The sequence below is a fragment of the Scleropages formosus genome, chromosome 23 (assembly GCF_900964775.1).
Source record: "Scleropages formosus chromosome 23, fSclFor1.1, whole genome shotgun sequence".
Classification (NCBI taxonomy): Eukaryota; Metazoa; Chordata; class Actinopteri; order Osteoglossiformes; family Osteoglossidae; genus Scleropages; species Scleropages formosus.
The window spans coordinates 7,746,022-7,767,832 of record NC_041828.1 but is presented as its reverse complement, the minus strand read 5'-3'; the positions used below and the strand labels follow the sequence as shown (position 1 = coordinate 7,767,832).

General features: G+C 47.0%; 1 protein-coding gene across 5 annotated transcripts in view; it reads right to left on the bottom strand.

Annotated features, from left to right (window-relative positions):
- Positions 1 to 21,332, bottom strand: part of satb1a (SATB homeobox 1a) — a 49,276-nt gene extending 27,944 nt beyond the window's left edge. For 2 of the 5 annotated variants that reach the window (XM_018750399.2, XM_018750403.2), the window contains exons 1-5: positions 10,014 to 10,234; positions 4,523 to 4,761; positions 1,857 to 2,036; positions 1,260 to 1,386; positions 249 to 372 (exon numbers count right to left, since the gene is read on the bottom strand). In XM_018750399.2, coding sequence (XP_018605915.1) covers positions 249 to 372; positions 1,260 to 1,386; positions 1,857 to 2,036; positions 4,523 to 4,736 — 645 coding nt within the window. In that variant the 5' untranslated portion in view covers positions 4,737 to 4,761; positions 10,014 to 10,234. Of the gene's footprint in view, positions 1 to 248; positions 373 to 1,259; positions 1,387 to 1,856; positions 2,037 to 4,522; positions 4,762 to 8,206; positions 9,973 to 10,013; positions 10,235 to 21,101 lie in introns of those variants that run through there. The other 3 variants (XM_018750401.2, XM_018750402.2, XM_018750400.2) reach the window with 3 other exon arrangements.
- Between the last annotated feature and the right edge of the window lie 479 nt (positions 21,333 to 21,811).

The window sequence follows — 21,811 nt, the reverse complement described above, 5'->3', positions numbered from 1 at the left end:
CGGCCTGGATGCACATGCACACAGGAAATGGCTACCTGACATCTACAAATTGAATTGAGCCTGCACTGCAGATTACATTACATTTGAAGAAGGAAAAGAAGTGGCAATATGGCAGCCTGACTTGAATATACTTCAACGTTAATTTTAATAATGAGAGTCACTCTTGGAATTGCATTTCAATGGCGAACGCTCCATAGGCAGCTGGGCAGGGGCGGAGCCACGCTGGGCAGCATGCAGCAGTGTTGTACCTGTGATAAGGGGCATTCCTTTGCCAAGGAGCTCTGGTTCATGTCTTTGAGCAACTCCTTCAGGGCATTCCTTACTGTGGAGTGGGTCCACTGCTCTGGGGGCAAGTCCTCCAGCTTAGGACAACTGTCAGAGGGAGGGAGGAAAGAACGGTGAGAATGAGTGTCACCATGACAAAGCCTCACCGTTGAGCTGGAAGCATTGCTTATTATAAGACAGAGATTTCATTTAGGGCATGAAGCAGATCCATCTGGAGAGCCTTCTTTCCCCCCCACCCCTCCCACCCCACCCCCACCCCTCTCCTGATTGTTCTGATTAGTTAATTACTTTACACAACACATCTGCTGTGCTGATGCATGAATTATACATCAGCTGCATACGGCGACTATTATTTCATGTTACTTCTACCTTTCTGCTCTGATGTGCTCGGCCAATTTAAGGTAGCAGGGCTGGGATTGTACCACAGTATGACACGCGCAACAACAGAGCAAGTGACGCACTGTACATGCCCTCTGAACAGAGCCATATTTTGACTGTACAATAGATAAGACAGTTCTGCCTTCCTGTGCAAATGCAAGTACACACCATTCCAATAGCTTGTTCATCAGATGGAAAGATGAAAGGGTAAACTGGGGAAAACTGAACACTTAAAGTGCACACTGAAGTCAAAGACTTCATTCACTCTTTTTACACTAAAGAAGGATGTTATGAAATCAAAGTCTGCATTTTACTTCCAGAGACATATGGCATAAAACATTTTTTTTTTTTGTTCTCCCCAGAAGAAATATACCCAGAGTCACAAGAAACAAACATATACACAAACACAGCAGGTCAAGCAGACATACTTGAATGGAGACACTGAAGAATTATTTCAACATCTGGACAGAAGAATGTCCAGAAGAACATGGTACAGATAACTAAAAGAGCATGAAGGCATTTGATGGAGCAAGCCTGTAACTCTTTCTGAGATGTATAAAAACCTGTACCTGCATTTAAGTTGTATATCACTCTACCTGTGCAGCTGGATCTTCAGGGTGACCACATGATACACATCCTGCAACATGTCTGCCACTGTGGCGTCAGGGGCATCCGTCACATACGACAGGGGGACGGGGTTCCACCTGCCCACCTGGATCAAACCTACAAGGCATGTGTTTGGACAGTAACGTATTACCATTTAAACACCGAAAGAGGGGGGGGGAAAAAAAAAAAAAAATTAAACAGGGGGCACTGTGACCAGCTGGCAGATCTCTAGTCGCTAGCATTCACCCCACACAAGATTATGAATAGGAGGCAATCAGTTGTTAGGGAATGCAGTGCAATGGTGTGCTCAGCCCCTTGTGGAAGCCAGCTGTCAGGTGGTCCATGGATGTCTCTGCCTTTAAACTTTGCATCAGAAAAACTGCCTTTGAGTGTATATTGAGCTTTGGGACAGAATGCACCTATGATTACAACCCTTCTAAGTTTTGGACCTCCTGGAGAATTGATTAATCTGTAAGTATCAGATCACATCTGGCATGGACCACTCAAACAGTTGGAATGAGACAGACTGCCGCACTCAGGCGTGGGGGGGTCCCACTGTGGAGCAAGGTTACGTGACCATGGTTTACCTTTGGCCTGGGCTGCAGAGCTATGGGAGTAGCCGAGGGACAGCAGGGCCATTTCTATCAACTGGTTGAAGAGCATGTCCTTCCTCACCAGCACAAACTCAGCATGTTCTTCTCTGCTGTCCACAAACTCAACAGGACTCTCATGGTGCTCCACGACACAGAACACGGGCAGCATGTTGCCTGGGGAAGGAACCCACAGAGAAGGAACATGAAGCAGAGGAAAATGCAGACCCGACACTGGCAAACATCTCACGATGACAGTTCTTCCACAGTGTCAATGAGGACAACAAAAACATCTCAGCAACTACTTTCTGCTCCAGTTTTAAAGATGTTACACATGGATAGATAGATGGATAGATAGATTAAAACTTTATTAATCCCAAAGGAAATTGCACACCAATAACAGAAAGATCTTAATCTCTTCACCATGACTTCAAAGACAACTGAAAAACACTCCTTGCCTAACTTGAGGGCAACATTATAGCATAAAACTGGACAGGTAACAACTTTGATACACAAGCAATTCACACTGATAAACCTCCAAGCGGGCCTTTTAACCACTCATGCCCCAAGACTCATGTCATATCTTAGAATACAAAAAAGAAGCTGAAAAGGAAGTACTGTAATCCATTTAAAAAAAACATTTATAAAAAATTAGCTTTAATTTCCAAATTTACTTTTTTCTCGTAAATTTTTAAAAATACTTTACATTTCAACTTTTCCTTACCATGAAATCTGTAGTCTTTTATAATGTCCCCATTTACGATAATCAAATGTTTATCGTGTCCATTTCTGGGATGGCGAAAATATTTTCTCTCTCTTGCTCACTCTCTCTCACACACACACACACACACACACACACACAGACAAATGCTGCCTAGTTTGAAGCAAGATTACAGCAATAGAAATGGATGGCCGGGAGATAAAAATACACACGGTTCAGACCCAAACGCAGCAAGGAGGGTTCCACACGTCTATGGCTTTCCAAATATCGCCACATGGTGTTAAGGCAAAGTCTACCGAATCCTCGTCTCAGACTGTCCTGCCACTGTGGATAACTGTGCAAACATCTCCTAATCCAAGCCAGCCAAAATCTCCCATTTAGGAATTTATGGAACGTGTATATCTCCTGGAACTGGGGGTAGCTGTGTTACGCAGTCGGTGCTTCTACCTGCTGAGGTCCAGTGGTCATGGTGGGGGTGCTTTTATCTTAACGCCTTGATGACACGAGTCCCTTACAATGCGAAAATTATACGAATGACAGAAACCACAATGCAGCGGAGCCTCCGGTAGCTCTACATATCGTCTGAATCCTATCGCCTAGCTTAGGCTGTGGACTCCTGTGATACAAAGTAAGAGTAAATTCATTCCATGACATAGTATTACACAATGCCCCATTTCTATAGCATGTACAAAGAGTTGCTGAAGCAACATGCTGCATTCCACATGTTTCAATCTGGATATAGAATAGGTTCCCTCAGCTTACTAGATGAACATCTTACAATGAGGAGTGCTAAGCAGGTGCATTCCAGGATCAGTATCGGCTTTGTTTTCAGGAAACAGAAAGAAACGGGGGAAAATAACTGCTGCTGTTATTCGCTCTTAGAATGCATTCCTCTGGATACAAACTTCTGCAGAATTCACTCGTATGCATGTGTTAAAGAGTGCACTATTACTGAATGTACATATAAAACAAACATACAAATGGAAAATATGGAAGGGAGGTGCAGACGGGGCTATTGGCTCTGTTTGTTCATGTATAACATAGAATTGGAAGTATATTTTCTTTCTAGCACACATTGAAGTAAACTATGTGGCAAAAATATAACTGCTGACCGAATTAGAGAGATATTCTTCCAGTATACATACTGAGTGGCATATAAAACACTCACAACAGGACAAAAGCTCAGTAGTTTATCTCCATTCAGAGTGATAGTGGTAAAACAAATATTCTTACTACATATCACTACGAATTAATGCTTGAGAACAGCATTTTCTGCAAGGGTGACTGTCTTTTTCACTTCTTGCTTTGTCTGCAGTGTGTTCCAGGTCTTATGAGAAACAATTCTGATGAAGCTGTCTGCTATTCCTCATTACAGCATGAACAGCCAGACAAACACTCAAAATAATATACACCCTCTTCATCTTGAAACAGTCCAGCTACTAGTGTTTAAGCAGCATGACTTGTTTTCCAAGAAAAGAAAGAAGTTTGATAAGTGCTCTCTGCATTATATCCATCAATGAATATGAGAACGGCCACCTACGTGGCTCTTGTTTTTGGCATATCGTTGGTTTGACTTTAGATCTCTTACTGACTTTTAGCCTAATATTTAATTGACTAAACGTGTCAATGGCTAAGCCTAATTACACTCAGTGTCCTGGCGTTCAAGGTGCTCAGCCGTTGACAAGAGTGACCAAGAGCAAAGTGCTTTCAGTTACAGTTGAGAGGACTGGACATTTTTGTCTTAGCCTAACCCTAATACATCAACGAGTCAAGAGCTTGACTGTTTCACACAAAGCTGAATGAGTTGGGTTAGTGTTGGCCTACAACAAAAATATGCAGCCCCTTGGGACTCCAGAATTGAAATGGACAAAACACTGACCTAGACAACCTGCGAAGCGGCTGCCCTCCTGCAACACAGCGGCCAGCTCTCGAGCGCTTTTACCTCTCTTGTGAAAAGACTTGACAAGGTGTCCTGAGGGCTTGAGTGAGATGCCTGACAGCTTTGCCCCTGTGCTTCCCAGACGAGCCCTCCCCAGGGGGCTGCCGTTCTGCTCCAGCCGGGCCATCTTGGCCGGGGGTCCCTTGGGCTCTCCGATGCTACTGGGCAGCTCAGAGTTCTCCTTCCCAAGGCATGCTTCATTGAGGTGGTCCATCATTCCCAGTGCCACCACTCACGGTCACCTGCAGAAAGGTCACACAGCATTTCAGGGCCAATTAGCGCAGCCATTTGCTTACCAGATGCTCCGATCCATAGTGATGCAGCACTATCGCTTTCTTTATTATTATTTTTAACTGCATGTGAGCTATAATTTTCCCAGTGTGAGCTCAGGCAAAATTTTCAATGCATCCCTTTAAAGAGCTAGTGCACAACAACAGTGAAGCGAAAAATTATTTTTTCCTTAAATCTCAGAAATAAAAGTAGAATCTGTCATTGAAGTAACCAAATATTTTGGGATGCGAAGACATGCGCATGACTATTCATCTGATAATTCAGAACATGTTCAGTTTTATCGTCAGAATACACCTGTTTACAATAAAACACTACAGCTGTAAATATAAATTCAAATAAAGAATCTTTTCACATACTTCAAAACAGAGAACCCTTTGTACGATTAAGATTTCATACAGCCCTTACTCTATTAATGATTGTACTATATCAATGTTAAATCAGAACTCTTATGCCACTGAATAGTTGGTAAATAAAATTGTGCCGCATTATCTCAGACTCGGGGAGGGGGAGAACTTAACAGATACTGTCTATTTTACACAAACTGTGACATAATGCCACTTTAAAGCCTGAAATGTACACAAAAGCGCTGCAATATAGTGCCTCCTTGAGTCCCACAAAACTGTTCTCCACTTAAAAAGCATGTGTACGGAAGGTTTATAAATCTAAAACAGGAAATGGTCAGAGAGGGTGTGTTTAGAATCTGCAATTAGGTGTGCTTTCTAAACACTTCAGACAGAAATACAGAATTTGCGTTTCTGACAGCTTAGAGCTCAGTTTTAACCCAACATATGCTGAAAAGGGACACTGCAAAGCTGCAATAAACACCCCCATTAAATCCTAATGCAAAACATTTTTTCCCAAATGGACTCAACTCACCCATTGTCCTGTACCCTTAAGAGTGACCTGCTTCATTTGTAAAAGCGACTTGATAAAACCTTATCAAATGACTATCAATGGGTAGCTTTGTTTAATATTTTCCCTTTTAATAGCTGCAGCAGCCTTTGAAATCTGATTAATGTGAATAGAGAAACCCATTTACATGGTGTACAAGGTGACAGAGGCAACAGTGGCACAAGGGATATGGGTTGTGTGAAGCCTGTCTAACTACAATATTGCTATACAAATAGAAAAAAAAACAAGTATACTTTTACTGCAGGTGGAAAAGCCATATACACTGCTATATGGCACAATTAACCTGGTATAATTCTTAGTTTTTGTTTTGTGACATTGTAACAGGCAGCCGTGCCTTTCCCAGCCTTAACCAAGGAGATGCAAGAAATTTTTCAGGTTCCCAGGGCAGTTTTTTTTTTTTACTGTTAAGCAACAGTTGAAGCAGAAAAGGTTAAAAAAGCTGCATGTTTTCATCCTGTAAACCTTTTTCATACTACATTTACATTTTATTTATTTATCAGATGCTTTTCTCCAAAGAGACTTCCAATGAATCCTATGTAGTGTTACCAGCCCACACACATTATTCACCAAGGTGACTTACACTGCTAGATACACTACTTACACTGGGTCACTCATCCATACATCAGTGAAACGCACTCTCTCTGTCACTTGCACACTATGGGGAACCTAAACAGCATGTCTTCAGACTGTGGGAGGAAATCGGCGCACCTGGAGAAAACCCATGCAGACATGGGGAGAAGATGGAAACTCCACACAAACTGAGCAGGGATTGAACCCACCTCCTCTCGCACCACCCAGGAGCTGTGAGACAGCTGCGCTACTTGTTGTGCCAGCGTCCCGGCCACTAGATCTCATTCCCTCCCCACCGGTTGAAGAGGTTAAGCTCCACAAAACTGCGAATTTACAATAGACTGCACTCCATCCGAGCGGGGGCGCGGTGGCGCAGTGGGTTGGACCACAGTCCTGCTCTCCAGTGGGTCTGGGGTTCGAATCCCGCTTGGGGTGCCTTGCGATGGACTGGCGTCCTGTCCTGGGTGTGTCCCCTCCCCCTCCGGCCTTACGCCCTGAGTTACCGGGTTAGGCTCTGGTTCCCCGTGACCCTGTATGGGACAAGCGGTTCTGAAAATGTGTGTGTGCACTCCATCCTCACTCCTGACAGCATGTATGGCACATGTCAAGGTTTTTAAACTGCACAAAATATTGTTGGGGGGGGGGGCACAGAGGTGTTCAATCTGTTATAAAAATTATGCAGCTGCCTTGAGCAAATAGCATCCTGAAGAGAAACATGACACCATCAATTAAATTAATTCTCACTCAACCTCGCGCCTTTACCCTCCACTTGACGAGCAAATTTCAGACGGGAAGGATGGCGTTACTGCTCAGGCCAGGCTCGCTGCACAAGGGCTCACGATTGCATTCAGAGGCACAGACATTAACCAAATGGGAACTAAAAGGAATAACTGAAGACATCAATTTAATAAGTACTCCCTAACCCAGAGGTCCCAAATGGGAGAGGATGACAGCTGACCACTGGTGTTGGGTGGTAAAATGAAAGGTAGTCTCCAGTGCAGGCCATGATATTCAATCTTCATTCCAAACTGCAATGATTTTTCAACATGCAACACACTTAAAAAAAAGTTATTATTTAAGACAAATCACATTAAACCAAAGTCACTATTGGTAGACTAGAAGTTGGAAACACCTCTCACCTGAAGTACACAGGTTCAAATTCCACCTTCTACATAGATTCCTACAAAGTACTTATCCTAAATTGATACAGTAAAAATGATCATGCAGCATAAATGGGGAAAATGTGCAAGAAACTTAGTGAACAGATATTGCTTTTGTAAAGTGTCACATTAATTTGAAATTAATTTAAGAAAGCCCATTTTATTTCCTTACTTCTCTGTTGCAGCACCAAGTCTAACACCCAGGTGAATGATCGTGCTTTGATGACCTACCTATACACCATTCCGGAGCACAATACTCGCCCCTCCGACACACACCCTTTGTTTATCTGTGCGTATGTCCAGGTTTGTAAGTTCCCTCTAACATACACTACGGACTGCTCAGCTATTAACTTTGCCACACCATATTTCTTTAAAATAATATTCTCGCCTTGCTGTGCAACAGAATCCACAACCGAGTATCAACTTATGGTCCTTATTATGCAACAAAAGCAGCAATTCCAATGCAAACACATGAAGACATAAATGCAACTTGCTGAGAGCGTAGCAAGCGTCAGAACACACACGTCAGCTACAGAAAACACAGTGTGAAAGGGTGGAAGCAGTCTCGTTAATGCTGATGGACGTGCAGAGCAGGCATAGAGGAGTCCGCGCTCCGCACCTGCTGGAGATCCAGGTCAGGATTTGGACATGACCTTAAAAACACACACACATACACACACGCACGCACGGCAGCACGAGAGCGACTCCGTGGAGAGACAATGTCGCGGAACCGCCGAGAATAAGCGACACCAACCTGGAGGGGAAAAAAAAAGTCGGCACCTGAGAAGCGCGGGGCACATACAACCCGTGCAGGTGGTCCTTTCCCCGAATCCGAACTCCGTCAGATCGGAATCAAAGCCCCCCCGCAAAGTTTCCGTGGCCTCTGCGCCACAAAGGACATTAAAAGCAGTCTTCTGTTCTGCCGAGCAGTTTCTCCCTGATTCAAATGGTCCTTTTCCCCGAAGAAGGAAAAAAAAAAAAAAAAAACAGAAAATAAATATGTTCAGCGAGTGATGAGCGAGCAGGAGCGCGGTGATGAGCGGCGCTCGGGTTGACGAAACAGCAGAAAAGCGCTGCTTTCACCGCGGATGCTGTTATGGTATTAACACGTCCAGCACAATGCAGCGACCTACCGAGCGAAAGCTGCGAGGGGGAAAAAAAAAAAAAAAAAAAAAAAAAAAGTTTATTTGCAGAATTACGGACACATGTGCATTCGGAAGTACGAGCTGCTCTCCCGGGGAGTTTGGGGGACGAGCTCCGGCGCCGAGATGGAGAGGAGAAAAGCCGGAGAGCGGACGTCGGATCAGCGCGGCGTCGTGTCGGTCCCGGAGCTCAACCGAGGAGCGTGGCGGTGGCAGCGGCGCTGGAGGTTCATCGCCCCCCCGGTCCCGGGGATGACCGCGGAGAGGAGGATGACGAAGAGAGCAGGAAGGGACCCGCGTGATGCTCGACGCGCCGCGCACACAGGTATACAAAGTGGCGCTCGCTACGCGACCTCCGAACCCGATTATGTCCGCTGAAAGCGCATGACAGCCCGGCTAGCGCTCGTGTTCATCCGGGGCTGGACGGAGCTCTGCTTCGCCGTTCTCCCCTTTCTCTCTCTTCCTTTCTCTCTGTCTCTAAGCTCCTCTCCCTCCGCGTGCCCATTAAATTATTAGTTGTATTGACTCATCACTCCCCTCCTCCTCCTTCTCCACCACCTCCGTCTCTCCCTCATTCCAGTAGGAAATAAGAGCCAACGCGGCGGCTTTCCAGGGAGAGGCTCCGTTCCGTTCCGTTCCGCTCCCTCCGCCCGAGCGCCCGAGTCCGGCTGCGGTGCCCCAGCAAGTCCCGGCCGCGAGCGCGGAGCAGAAATAAAGTAAAAGTGGAAGGAATGGAGGGAGGCGCGATTTCCGGCTCCGCGCGCAGGAATTTTTAATCAGCCCGATTAGTGTGAGGCGGTCCTGCCTTCATTACTGAACACACGGAGTATGTACAGTGCGCTCGCGCGCGAGTGTATAGATAATCTATCTATCTATACATACACGTGTACGTATATATTATATAAACACGTTTGAAGGTAATATTTTATACGGACACATACAGTGTGTACGCACAGCATGAACAGAGTATACACACACACAGCACCCAGAGTACAGCCTGTACATAACACAAACACACACATACGCACTGTATGTATACAGGGGTATATTTATGCACATTTACACACAGACAGTAACGACATACTACTTGTATATAATAGGCACGCACACACTTAGTTTACACAGAGAGTATGCGAACACAAACACACACTCACTGTGTGTATACACGCAATTATTTTGCCACAGTCAAATTATAGAAATATCGAGGAACATGATGATTTCCAGAAAGAAAACGGGAGTATGACAGTAATCTATCGCCACAACTGTGTGTGTGTGTGTGTGTGTGTGTAAACACGAAGAGAAGACGAGCCTCAGCGCCGTAAATTAGTCGGTACTTACCGCCGCTCGCAAGCCGTGCTTAATGTTACACAGAAACAGTGTGTTTCACGTAAAAATAATGCACGGGAAAGCCATACTTACGCCGAAATAACGCCCGTAGCCATAGTGGAGTTTCTTTGCCTCAGAAGCCGGGTGTTCACGCGCCGACGTGCGCGCCACATGTCCCGAGACACCCGTACGGCGGCGTCGTTTTAGAACGAGAGGCGCGCGCGCCATATGGCGCTGAAGCGGGAGGACTTCGAGGGGAATGGATTATTAGGCTCGTGGAACGGCCCGAGCGCGGGCAGCGACCGCACGAGGAGGAGGGGAGTGGAGTAGAGTGGAGTGGAGTGGAAGGGAGGGGGAGTGGAGTGGAGTGGAGTGGAAGGGAGGTGGGGGTACAAACTGACAGGTGACACCACACTGAGCCCTACACGCTGTCTGGGCTGAAGGGTTAGCGTGAAGGGACTGGTAGGTTAACTCGGGAAGGAACTAATAAAATAAACTAGTGAAGAGCTGGTAAAGAAATTGGTGAAGAACAGATGAAAGAAATAGAGGAGCTGTTGATAAAAAGCGTTAAAGGAAAAGGATGAATGCCCTGGTGAAGGAACTAGTCATGGAATTAGTGAAGAATGGGTCAAGGAACTTGTTATGGAACCAGTGAACTAACTGGTCATGGAACTAGTGAAGACTGAACAAGGGACCTAGTTATGGAATTAATGAAGGATCTGGTCATGGAATTAGTGAAGAACGAGTAAAGGAACTGTTCATGGAACTAGTGAAGAATGAGTCAAGGAACTGGTCATGGACCCAGTGAAGAATGGGTGAAGGAAAGGGTGAAAAAAGGATGAAGACATTGGTGAAGAAACTCATCAAGCACAAGCGAAGGGATTAGTGAAAGAAAGAGTAAAGGGACTCGTGAAAAGGACTAGTGAGGAACAAGTGAATGGACTGGTGAAGAACGGGTCAAGAAACCGGCGAAGGCACAGATACTCAGAAGTATTCAGACAGCAGTCTACCATCGTATAAAAATGAATGACGTGAACTTCCAAAAAGGATAAAGTAATTCTCCCACCCCTGATTAAAAGCTGAAAACATGGATTTATTCTATTATTTCTTTGATGAATAAGTCTTCAAACTTGTGCTCACTAATAATACTCCCAAATCTGCATCAAAATGCAAAAATCTGGCAAGTTTTTCCCACTGGGAAAATGGGTTTTGCCATACTGCAGTTATTAAACATATGCTTACATAAACAAATGCACCTACTACTTCAGCTGGTACAGATGCTAACGCACAAATATTCCGAAAGTTCTTAAAATTAGTAATTGCCTACCGATGAGCACAACTGCATAGCTCAAAACTCTGCCAGTGCTGACAAAATAACATGTTTATTTAAAAACAGCAGAGCTGATCAAAGAGAAATAATGCACCCACCCTGTTACACTCTTCCTTTTTTACTTATTTCGTTGTGGAAAATATTTACTGCAGAGAACGATGGTAAATATGCCATCGTTTGTATCGGTGATGTTTCGCTCAGCACGTATGACACCGAAGGCCGGTGGATGGGACGCCCCCCGGGACACACGAGGCCCTGGGCGCCTCCTCTACCTCCCGGGAGGCGGGGGGGTCCCTACAGGATGACGGCGATGCCCTCCGAAGGCGCACAGCCCCGCTGCTCTGTTGTGTCAATAAAAGCTTCGGCAAGCACCGGCAGCATTCCTTCATGGAGCCGAGCAAAAACCCCCCGAGGGATTTAATAAACGGCGACGCACAATAGAGAGAATATCAAAGGGAACGCTATCTTTTTTAATTATACAGGAGGAGTCGGCAGGACTGCCAACCTAAACAGAATAATGTGAGCAAAGTAAACTTTGGCGCGTACAGGAGAGCACTGGGAACTCGCGGCAGCCCAGCGGGAGAACCACGGTTTAACCCGTTATACGATAGCAGGTGATTCCAGTAGCGCCCCACCTTTCTGTGGCAACCGTTCCCTAAAAAAAATTTATGAAAATGCATGATGGTGAGGAGGAAGTGCGGTGGCGCACTGGGTTGGACCGGGTCCTGCTCTCCGGTGGGTCTGGAGTTGGAGTCCCGCTTGGAGTGCCTTGTGATGGACTGGCGTCCCGTCCTGGGTGTATCCCCTCCAGCCTTGTGCCCTGTGTTATTGGGTTAGGCTCTGGCTCCCCGCGACCTCGAATGGGACAAGCGGTTCAGACAGTGTGTGCGTGTGCATGATGGTGACGCGTTTTTTGGCACATTTTAAAGAGAACTGTGTTTTACATGTATTAATTTAGACCATGCGTCTCTGATGATGTCAAGAGCTTTTTTTTTTTTTTTTTTCATACACAAAAACTCCTTAGAATGCTTTATATATTCTGCAGGGTAACTTTCAACGTATCAGTTCAGGGCAAGTACCTTGGGCAAGGGTACGACAGCAGGAGGTGGGATTTGAACCCGGGATCTTCAACCGCAAATTGCAGCACGTTGCTCAACAGCTGTAATGTACAGCGAGCAGGAATCTGACCTCATCTAATAGAGGCTACAAGTTGCACTTTCGTTCCACAGACTTGGGCACTAAAGCGTTTTGTGTAGAGGTGTTCTCGGTCATATTTTCCTCCGTAAACACACCGCTCGGGTAGTTATGGTGAGGGCAGCAGGCGGCGTGACGCTTCCGGACCCGGCCTTCACATCAGAAAGGTCTGATTCCAACGGGCGGTCCAGCATCTGCATCCTCAAGAAAGGTACTTAGTATTCTTTTACTCTTAGTGCATTAATCCACGATCAGCCGCGCGCTTCCTTTTTATGTCTCCTTATGTCACTAGTATTTTACATGAATTAACCTGTAAACACAGATACAGTTTATGACATCAAAAAAACATTAAAGGTTTTAAATAAAAACAACTGTGCATCTGACCATTTCTTTTGTGGCTCGCCACGCAAATACAATATATGTTCAGAGGAAAAAAAAAAAAAAAATCCATGAAGCTGCACTAAAATGCAAATAAAAACCGAGAAAATGACATCACATCGAGTCGCAATTTCAACAAATGGATCTGACCGCGACAGGAACTGTTATGGGTAACAATTACGGCAGAGTACCACGCTGTACTACTGCTAGAGGTGCACGTTTCAGGTGGAGAGGGACCTTCCTCGGAGAGATGGACGCAGACGGGCAGCAGGCCCACGAACTTGCGGAGACCGAGATCGCGGCGTTACGTCGTACCGCGGTCTTTAATGGAAAGCCACGTGGGCAGCGAAGGCACGGCACTATCGTGGCAGGAAGCGTGATGCAATATCTGGCCGTACTCTCTCTTCGGAAGGAAGACGATGCAGAAGGACGATAGATGGTTCGAAACGCCCGTGCGCGAAGCAGGCGTTTTCCGTCTTCCGCCACAAAGAATCGTCATTTTACAACGGCTAGAATATGACAGAACATCCAAAATTTTAGCCGCCTGTTATACTTGATGTACGTATCTAATCCCATCTCTTGGGTCTTAACGGATGGCAACGTAAAATGAATTACTAGAGATATACAAAATAGTTGCATTTAAATTTTAAAATTGTTGGAATAGGCACGGTTAATTATTGTCAGGCTTTCCCCGCACGCTCCTGTTTTCATTTAAAATAAAATAAATCCAAAGCGACTGTGGGCATAACAGTATGGTGTATTAGAGAAACTGCTAAATACCCATTACCACTGGGAGTCCGTCCAGGAATTTTAGGACATGCCTGCAACCCCGGGTGATGTCGAGTCGAGAGATTAACGTGAAGAAAATAGAAGTTCTTCCCGCTTTCGCGTCGCAAAATTTCACTTGCACTTTCTGATATCCCTGCCACGCGACGGCAGAAGTTTCCCGCGCTTCGTTTCTGCTTTTCCGCGCGTTTCCAAGCAGTACGAATGTTTTAGACCCTAGAACTTTAAAAAGACACGTGTCCGCAGCCTGCGCTGAACTTTTCCCTTTGCCGTTTTCTAAATGAGTCTCCAAATCGGAAGGTGAAAGATCACGACGTCAAATAGAAATCAACCCCCCCCCCCCAATGTTTAAAGACTCTTCTACTTATGTCGCGGTGACAAACTGGGTGTTTTTACTTGGGTGCATGTTCTTGAGGGTCAGGTTTTTTTTTTTTTTTTTTTTGCTTATTTCTGTGGAACTTGGCCTCTACGTTCTCTGCCGTCGCCGCGCCGCGATCCGCAGAGCAGAACAGAGTCCTCGGCCTGCGGTTTCCTTTCGCCTCGGGCAGCCGCGCCTTTGCTTCGGGGTCACGCTTGCTTCCTTCTCGAACAGGAACACGCCATCGCCGCACGGCGCACCGTGTCCCCGGCGGCCGCGAAACAGCGCTGCGCGGTCCGTGGATCGTACCTCAAAGAAGGCATTGAGACGGAGAAGTTGTGCGCGCTCCTCTGTGTGTGTATGCGTGCGTGCGTGCGTGCGTGTGAGCGCGCGCAGTAAAGGGGCTCATTTTATAAGCTCATTGCTTGTTTATTCATGCTGCCTTTATTGAATTATAAAATATATTAGTCATGTAACAATCAACAAACATCTCGGTTTCAAGGCCCTGAAAATTACTTTTCTGTCACTGGTGGCGCAGACCAGTCTCACATGATTAAATAATTAGACCTTAATTCCAGCCTCGTGGATTGCAACGTATCAGCAATTAATAGTGTTATAAACACACCGAGTTAAAGGGACAGGAGCGCGTTTTTGACGCTCTGTAGCCGAGCGTAACGGGAGGCGGTCGGACTCTCCGGGCGGCTCGGCCGCGGAGGGGCCGTTTCCGAAAGAGGAAGGCGCCGTAGCCGGTGGGGACGCGCGCCTCTTTAATCCACGCGTTAATGAAATGACTGTTCCGAAATTGCCAAAAAAACGGGAGAGCTTTGAGTGGCTTTCGCTTGGATCCGAGTCTGCATAATGAGAAGACAGGAGGCAAATAAGCAACTAAATTATGTGACAAAACGTGCGTCGGGGTGATTGTACGCGTGCAGTGTGGGAGGGTACGCTCCTGACCAAGTGTGTTCCTAACCGGAGCCGAAAAGCATTCCTTTGGCTCTTTTTGATGTTTGCATTTCTAAGGGCTGTTGACATGGCTGCTGAAATACCCTAATCCCTTCAAGGTTTGAAAGCGACCAAAAAAAAAAAAAAAAAACGAGGTCCACATTATTTATTAAACAATGGCACCGCGAGAAAAGTGTCAAGAGTACGCGCGTGCACATCCCGGGGAATGGGAATCTTTGTGTCGGTGTGTGCAGTACATGTACATGTGCTTTTGCACGCCTATTGTTGGATAACCCTACTCTTCTCGCTTTGTGCAGTTAGGACTGGTGGGGGGAAAAAAAAGAAAAACGGGGGGAATAGCTACACATGCGGAACAACAAAGGGAGATCTAGCTGTTTAAATCGTTTCATTGGAACACGTGGGTGGGTATTACAAACTGATCTTCACAAAGTAAAAACCCTGGATGTGGGATCCTTCAAAAAAGCTGAATTTTCTATTTGTTGCATTACCGGAACAAAGGCGCCGAAAACCTACACGGATCGGATATTGACAAGCATAGAAATACGGAACAATGCCGTTTCAATCAAAACGTGAACGTCGCCGTCGTAAGAGCAGCGATTTAAACGATCGGAAGTTAAAGGCAACACTTATTTGTAATCGTATTTCGACACCGTTTGCCCGAGATAAACGCCTCACAGAAGGCGTGTTGACTAGCCATGACAAAATAAACTTGATGTGCATTCATCATTTCGCTTTTGGAGGGGGGGGAAAAAAAAAAAAAAAAAAAAACGCAACGATTAGGCAAACGGGCCTCAGACGCAAAGAATGAAAAGAACCTGGAAGCTTTTAAAACACGCTGGCGCTGAGGGCTCAGCCAGAGTTACCATGCAGAAATTTTGAAAACCAACTCCTATTTGATTAATTTAGCCGTGGAGAATCGGTACGGGAGGCTACTTTCACTGGTGCTCTCATTTCTACCTCCGCTGCAATTCCCAGCCATCCTACAAACACACACACACACACACACACACACAGAGGCGGATTTCTGTGCCTTTTCCAAAAAGCTGTACATACCACTATAATAAACCAGAATAATAAATACTGCTAAGTATCTGGCCTGTAAACAACAATGCACGGGCTTTGCTCTTTCTCTTTTTTTTTTTTTTTTTTTTTGTAGTTTCTATGGTACCCGTATACATGTACATACAGTGAGTTAAATGAAAAGCATAAATTAGCTTCAATAAAACTGTCTGCTGGGGAGTCCCCATGAATATGTATGCGCCGGGGTACGGCATGCCTCTGATTGTCATTGCTGTTTTGACTCGGGGCCCGAGAATGCAGAAGCAATCCCCATAAAGATAACAGTCTCTTTAAAACTGGTTGCGGCTTGCCATCGCGAAGTCTCTGAATAATCGTCGGGCTCTTTCTCCTCGTCAGGAATCCGAACATCGCCCCCCCAACCTCCCCCAACCCCCCACCCCAGCCAAGGAGCCCTCGCGCAGCCACATATTAAAAGGAGACAGTCAGGCCTCTTATTTACTGGCGACAGGCAAATAAATGCATTGGCTGGCAGCTGCACAGGTATTTGCAATAGTCCTGCCGCAGGTATAATTTCTCTCCATTTGCTGAGCTGTTGTTTGACTACAGTGTTAATTATTGAGGCGGCGAAGAAGGGGAGCGATTATATGATCTTTAAGTGGGAGCCGACCGAACCAGCTAGACCCGCGGCAGCCGAGGGAGCGGGACGCCGTGCCGCGATGCCATTTTGTGCGTTTGCTGTGCAAACGCTCTAATGCGCAGTGATTTTCAGCACTGGCAGATTTTGGATTTCGCACTTGTGATACAGAGGGACTCGCGCGCGAGCGGGGAACCCGATTCGAGGGGAGCGAGAGCGCCGCGGCGACGCATCCCGCGTTCCGGCCTGCGTTGAAGCGAACGACGCGTTGAAACTTTGCGCGGTCCCTCACGAACAGGCTCGAAAGAGCCAATAAGTGGAAATCACGGGGGGGGGAGCGACGGCGCTACAGACCCAGAAATATTTCGTAGTCTGCTCATCGTAAAGGACGCGATACGAGACGCTTAGTTTGATAGTCCCACGTGCTTCCGTTCAAATTTTACAGTCGGCTTTACAGTTCATCTGACCGCACGCGCAGTTGTAAGTGTGCGTGTGTTTGCGTGGGAGGCTGTGAGTGTTTCCACTGCATGGAAACTGCACTCAAAGTGAAAGCACCAGGAGCGTGTTTTATCGTAATGTGTGTTTTTTTTTTTTTGGTCAAGCAAAGAGGACACCTTGCGTGGTTTGGCCTCGTCGATTCTACTCAGGACCTCCTCTAGTCGTTCCAGTTAGATTTCTGAACATTTTAAATGTAAAAACTGTACGCTGGAAGCAAAGGTACGAAAAACGACGACGACAACAGCGTGCCGACGCAGAACAAAGGCTCCGTGAAAAAGCATGGACTTGGCCGTTGTTATACGTCGATCATTTGGCTTCTTTCGACGGGTCTCGGAAGGTCAGCGAAGCAGCACCGTCACCGAGTTATCGTCTTCTTTCCTCTTTAGCCGTGTATGTAATTTTGGAACCTTTCGTGACACCTTTGCGTGTCGCCCACGTGTATCGCTTTGTGCTTGTGTGCGAAGGCGCGAGCGGCTCCTTCCCCTGCAGAAGCGAGGAGATGCTGCTTCCTCTGCGCCGTTTCCACCACCAACGCCCCGCCCCACCCCCGACACCCCCATCTCTGAAGCAGGAGCAATCTGGTGGATTTAAGGTCAATTAACCACGTGAGCGTGACGCCAAGGTAGAGCCGGGAAAAGTGGCGAATACGGCCCAGCTCCCTGTAATTACCAGAGACAAACAGCAGCGTCGTACGGTTAGGGTTAGGGTTAGGGTCCTGTGGAGACACACACACACACACACGCACACACACACACACGCTGTACGAGCCGTTACACTGCGTGAGGCTTCAGGTGAAGAAAGCAGCCCGCATCCCGTTCATCACACCAGAATAAAGAATTAAAGGCCGCAGAAGCTCACGATTAAGAGCCGAGTATCGAAACTGCCCCGGTTAAGAGAATTTGCTTAAATACACACTTCGCTGTTGTTCAAAATATCATGTTCTTCTGAGCTTTTCCAGCTGGAATAAAATATGTAAAGAGTAGAGTTTAAAACACGATTTCATTTAAAAAAAAAAAAAAAAACAATAAGTTTTAATAATTTAGTGGTTTGATTTACTTTAGAATTTGTCCTTGGAGCAAGGTACTTACAGCTATTCTTTTTTTTTTTTTGTTTTTTTTTATTACAGTGACAAGGATGCACTAAGGCACCGGTGGAGATTCAAGGAAGGCACCGTTTTGGTGGCATTACTACGTCTTTCCGCGCGCGGTGAGAAAATGCAAATAAGCAACATTAACACATTTGTGTTAATATCAAATGTAAATGTACACCTGCACAGAGGAGAGGTACCAGCAAGCGAAGGAGCCCGAGAGCAGGGCCGCTAAAGTGACGCACGTTGCGGTGATGCCTTTGATCTCCAAAGGTGCTTCTAAGAAGAATTGATACCATTCTTATAAATGCCAAGCCGTCACGGCTCAGACACAACAGGCCCGAGCAACATGTGCTGTGGCCGAGATCCCCCGGGAAACTGAAGGTACTGTCCCCTAAAATCAATTTTTTTACTAGTTTTGAGTATTCCGGGATTGAATTGAAAGACAAAGCTTTTTCTCACCTCGACAACAAACATATTTATAGGTAAAAGGTACGCAGACTATTCAGACTTTCCCGGAGACAGAAACCGGCGCTTGAGCTGAAAACGCAAAGCAAAACACAAAGACAGAAATAAGTGTAAAAAATCCCCACTTGTGCAACTCACCCTCCCCACATCCTATGACCTGGAGATGACAACCAGTAAGACAATTTAATTTCTGTCATTTTAAGCACTGTACGATTTGGTGAGAGAACATTATCCAGGAGGAGATGGTTTTAATGAAGCACCTTTGAAGCAATCCTAAATTCAGAACAAACAAAAATAATAATAATTTAAAAAAAAAAAAAAAAAAAAACAGCTCAGTTGAATGCAATTAAAGTGAAAGAGAGCGAAATTAAAACCCGTTATGATAATCAATCCTTCATGGGGGGTATAAGTACATTACACCTGACAACACTGAGTTATTGTGGTATATTTACTACTAAGGGGCGACACTAATATTTCTCCATGGTAACAACAGTCCGGGTCAGTGTTTAGTTGGCAACTTCTGGGCGTTTTTTTTTTTCTTTTTTTAATACCCACTTCACTTCGGAGTGAAAAGGGAACTGTCACCAACTTGTCGTTTCTAACCAAGAGACGCCACGTTTTTTCTAGAAACCTCTGGTTTGTATGTAGGTGTCCGAGGTGAATTCACGGAACTCTTTAGGCTCGAACAGATATCGCGATGGATTTTTGGGAAAGACGCAGCGCGGCGTGCGCTCTGGGAAAGAAAGAAGAAGAAGAAGAAGAAGAAGAAGAAGAAATAACGAAAAGATGTTCTCAGCCCTGTTTCTCCGACCGTCCCCATTAACTTAATTACCCCCCATCGCCACCATCTGATTTACGCGCCCCTCTCGCGCCTTTTCCTTGGGCGGGCGACCGAGTCTGGGAATCATGACCGCGTTATGTCACTTCGGGGACACCGCGCTCACCTGTAGTAAGACAATTTCGGGACGGACGGCGGATGCAGAGGCGCCACGAGACGAGCCCCTCGCGCGCCGGCTCGAGCTCCGCGAGCCCACTCACTGTTCGCGCGCCCCGCTCTTCTTCTTCTTCTTCTTGCAAGCTCTTTTCGAGACTTGCAGCTTCACACGATAGAGCAAAAAAAAAAAAGAGGGGAAAAAAAAAGGCAAACACCGGCAGACTTTTGAAGCATACATATAATTATCGCGATCATCATCGTCGGCAGCCGAGTTATTCACCCTAAATCCGTGTTTCTCCACTTGACAACAATCGCACCTTGTGCTCTGGCTGCATCTGCACATAAACTGTCATTAAAGTGCATGCGTCGTGTGGGGGTGCATCGCCAAACACCCCTCGTTGTGTTTCACGGCACTCCGTGCGTTTTACACCAGTGGAAACAGAAATATTAACACATGGACATTGTTCCTTAATTATGTTATTTATCAGCGGGCGCGTGGCCACGTGAGTCTTTCACGCGCCTCATCGCCCAGACCCAAAAGTCAGTGCATCTGCTTCTCAAGGAGGGGGAAAAAAAAATCCATCTTTACGTTTCCTTATTTTTTTTTTTCCAAAGACGCGCTTCTAGTATCGCTTACAGCTTCAGAAACAAAACGTTATTATTAACAAATGTGCGCCTCGCGACGAAGGCGTCAAAATCTGCGCAATTACAAACCCGCAGTGTTTATTTCAAAAGTTGCCAAGCAGGTATTTGTGCGTTTTTTTTTTTTTTGTTTTTTTTTTAAATACGAGTCAGTGCGAACATTCAGCTTTAGCAAGAATATATATTTACATGTGAATCGTGCGCGGCCGTCCGTGGCGCAGTTAAAGAGCGCAGGTGCTCTGAAGAGCGCAGTTAAGAGCAGCGACTGAATGGGCACTGATACACATTCATCGAGGCGCTCTCGAGCGCGCGCTGACAGGAACAAAACGGATCGGCGGCGTCTCGCGCTCCCGACTTCACGGGGCAAAACAGTGCGGCGCGGAACGGCAGACGCGGGGCAGGCACGCGGCAGGCACGCGGCGGCCGCGCGGTTATTCGTGCCGTTCGAACAAACACGGAGCCGCGCGTTCCCAACACCCCGAGCGATTCAAAACGGGCATAAACAATAAAGTGCACGAAGGGCGCGCGGCATGTAAACAAAAGCGACGCAGCGAACGCGTTCGTGCAGCACGAGCTCCGGTCACACGCAGTTAACTTAGTTTCCAGCCCACCGCACACAACAAATGCGCACTTTTTCGTCGCGTCAGGACAGGTGGTGCGCGTGCGGAGACGCACGATAATTCAGCCTCAGGTGCCGCACTGGTAACTGGCCTGGGAGGTGGCGAGGAGCAGAGGCGAGGACACATCATTGCGCGTCGTCGCGGCGCGGGCGGTGACCCGGCAGGTGTAGCAGCCGAGTTCACGGAGAAATTGAGGGTTACAGAAAGTGGCGGGGGGTCGAGGAGGATGAGCGAGGAGGAGGAGGAGGAGGCACGCGGCGACACCGTACCTTTAAGGCTTAAAAGTTTCTCAGAAGTCCGTCGCAGGACTCGTCGATTTCCATCCAGAGTGCGAACAAGTCGCTGGGGCTCCGTCGCCGCACGAGACGTCCAGCAGCACGGCAGGGGAAAGAAGAAGAAGAAGAAGAAGAAGAAAGTCCGCAAATGAAATAAGAGCTCGCTCGCGCCTGTGCGCGCGCACAGGCAGAGGCACACATACACACACACGCGCGCGCGCGCGCGCGCGCACACACACATACACACGCAGGAACGCGCACGCGCGCGCGCGCTCAACACACCGAGGCGGCGCGCGGCGCACTGGGGGAGCGACGGAGGACGGACTGGACGCGCGACGCGGTTGGGGGGGGGCAAAGGGGGGGGTGAGTCAGGTACACGCGCCGCCCCTTCCCCGCCGCTGATGCTCTCTGCAGTGATTTGTCCCCCCTGCTGCGCGGTCCGGTTCCCGTTCGAACCCGCGCTCCGCCGGGTCAACACCAGAGTGCCCCCCCCCCCTGCTAGTCGGGACTGTCGCTGTGAGGGGAACCCGTTTCCCTCCCGCCGCACAGAGACACACACCGTGTCGTGTGTGACAGCCCGTTTTGTGTTCGGATTTCCTCTTGTCCAGCACACACTGTGTGTGTCACGCGTCGGAAGGGACCCTGGAGAAGAAGATCTGTTTGTGACAAATTATAAAACTATATGACCCACTGAGCAGAGACCA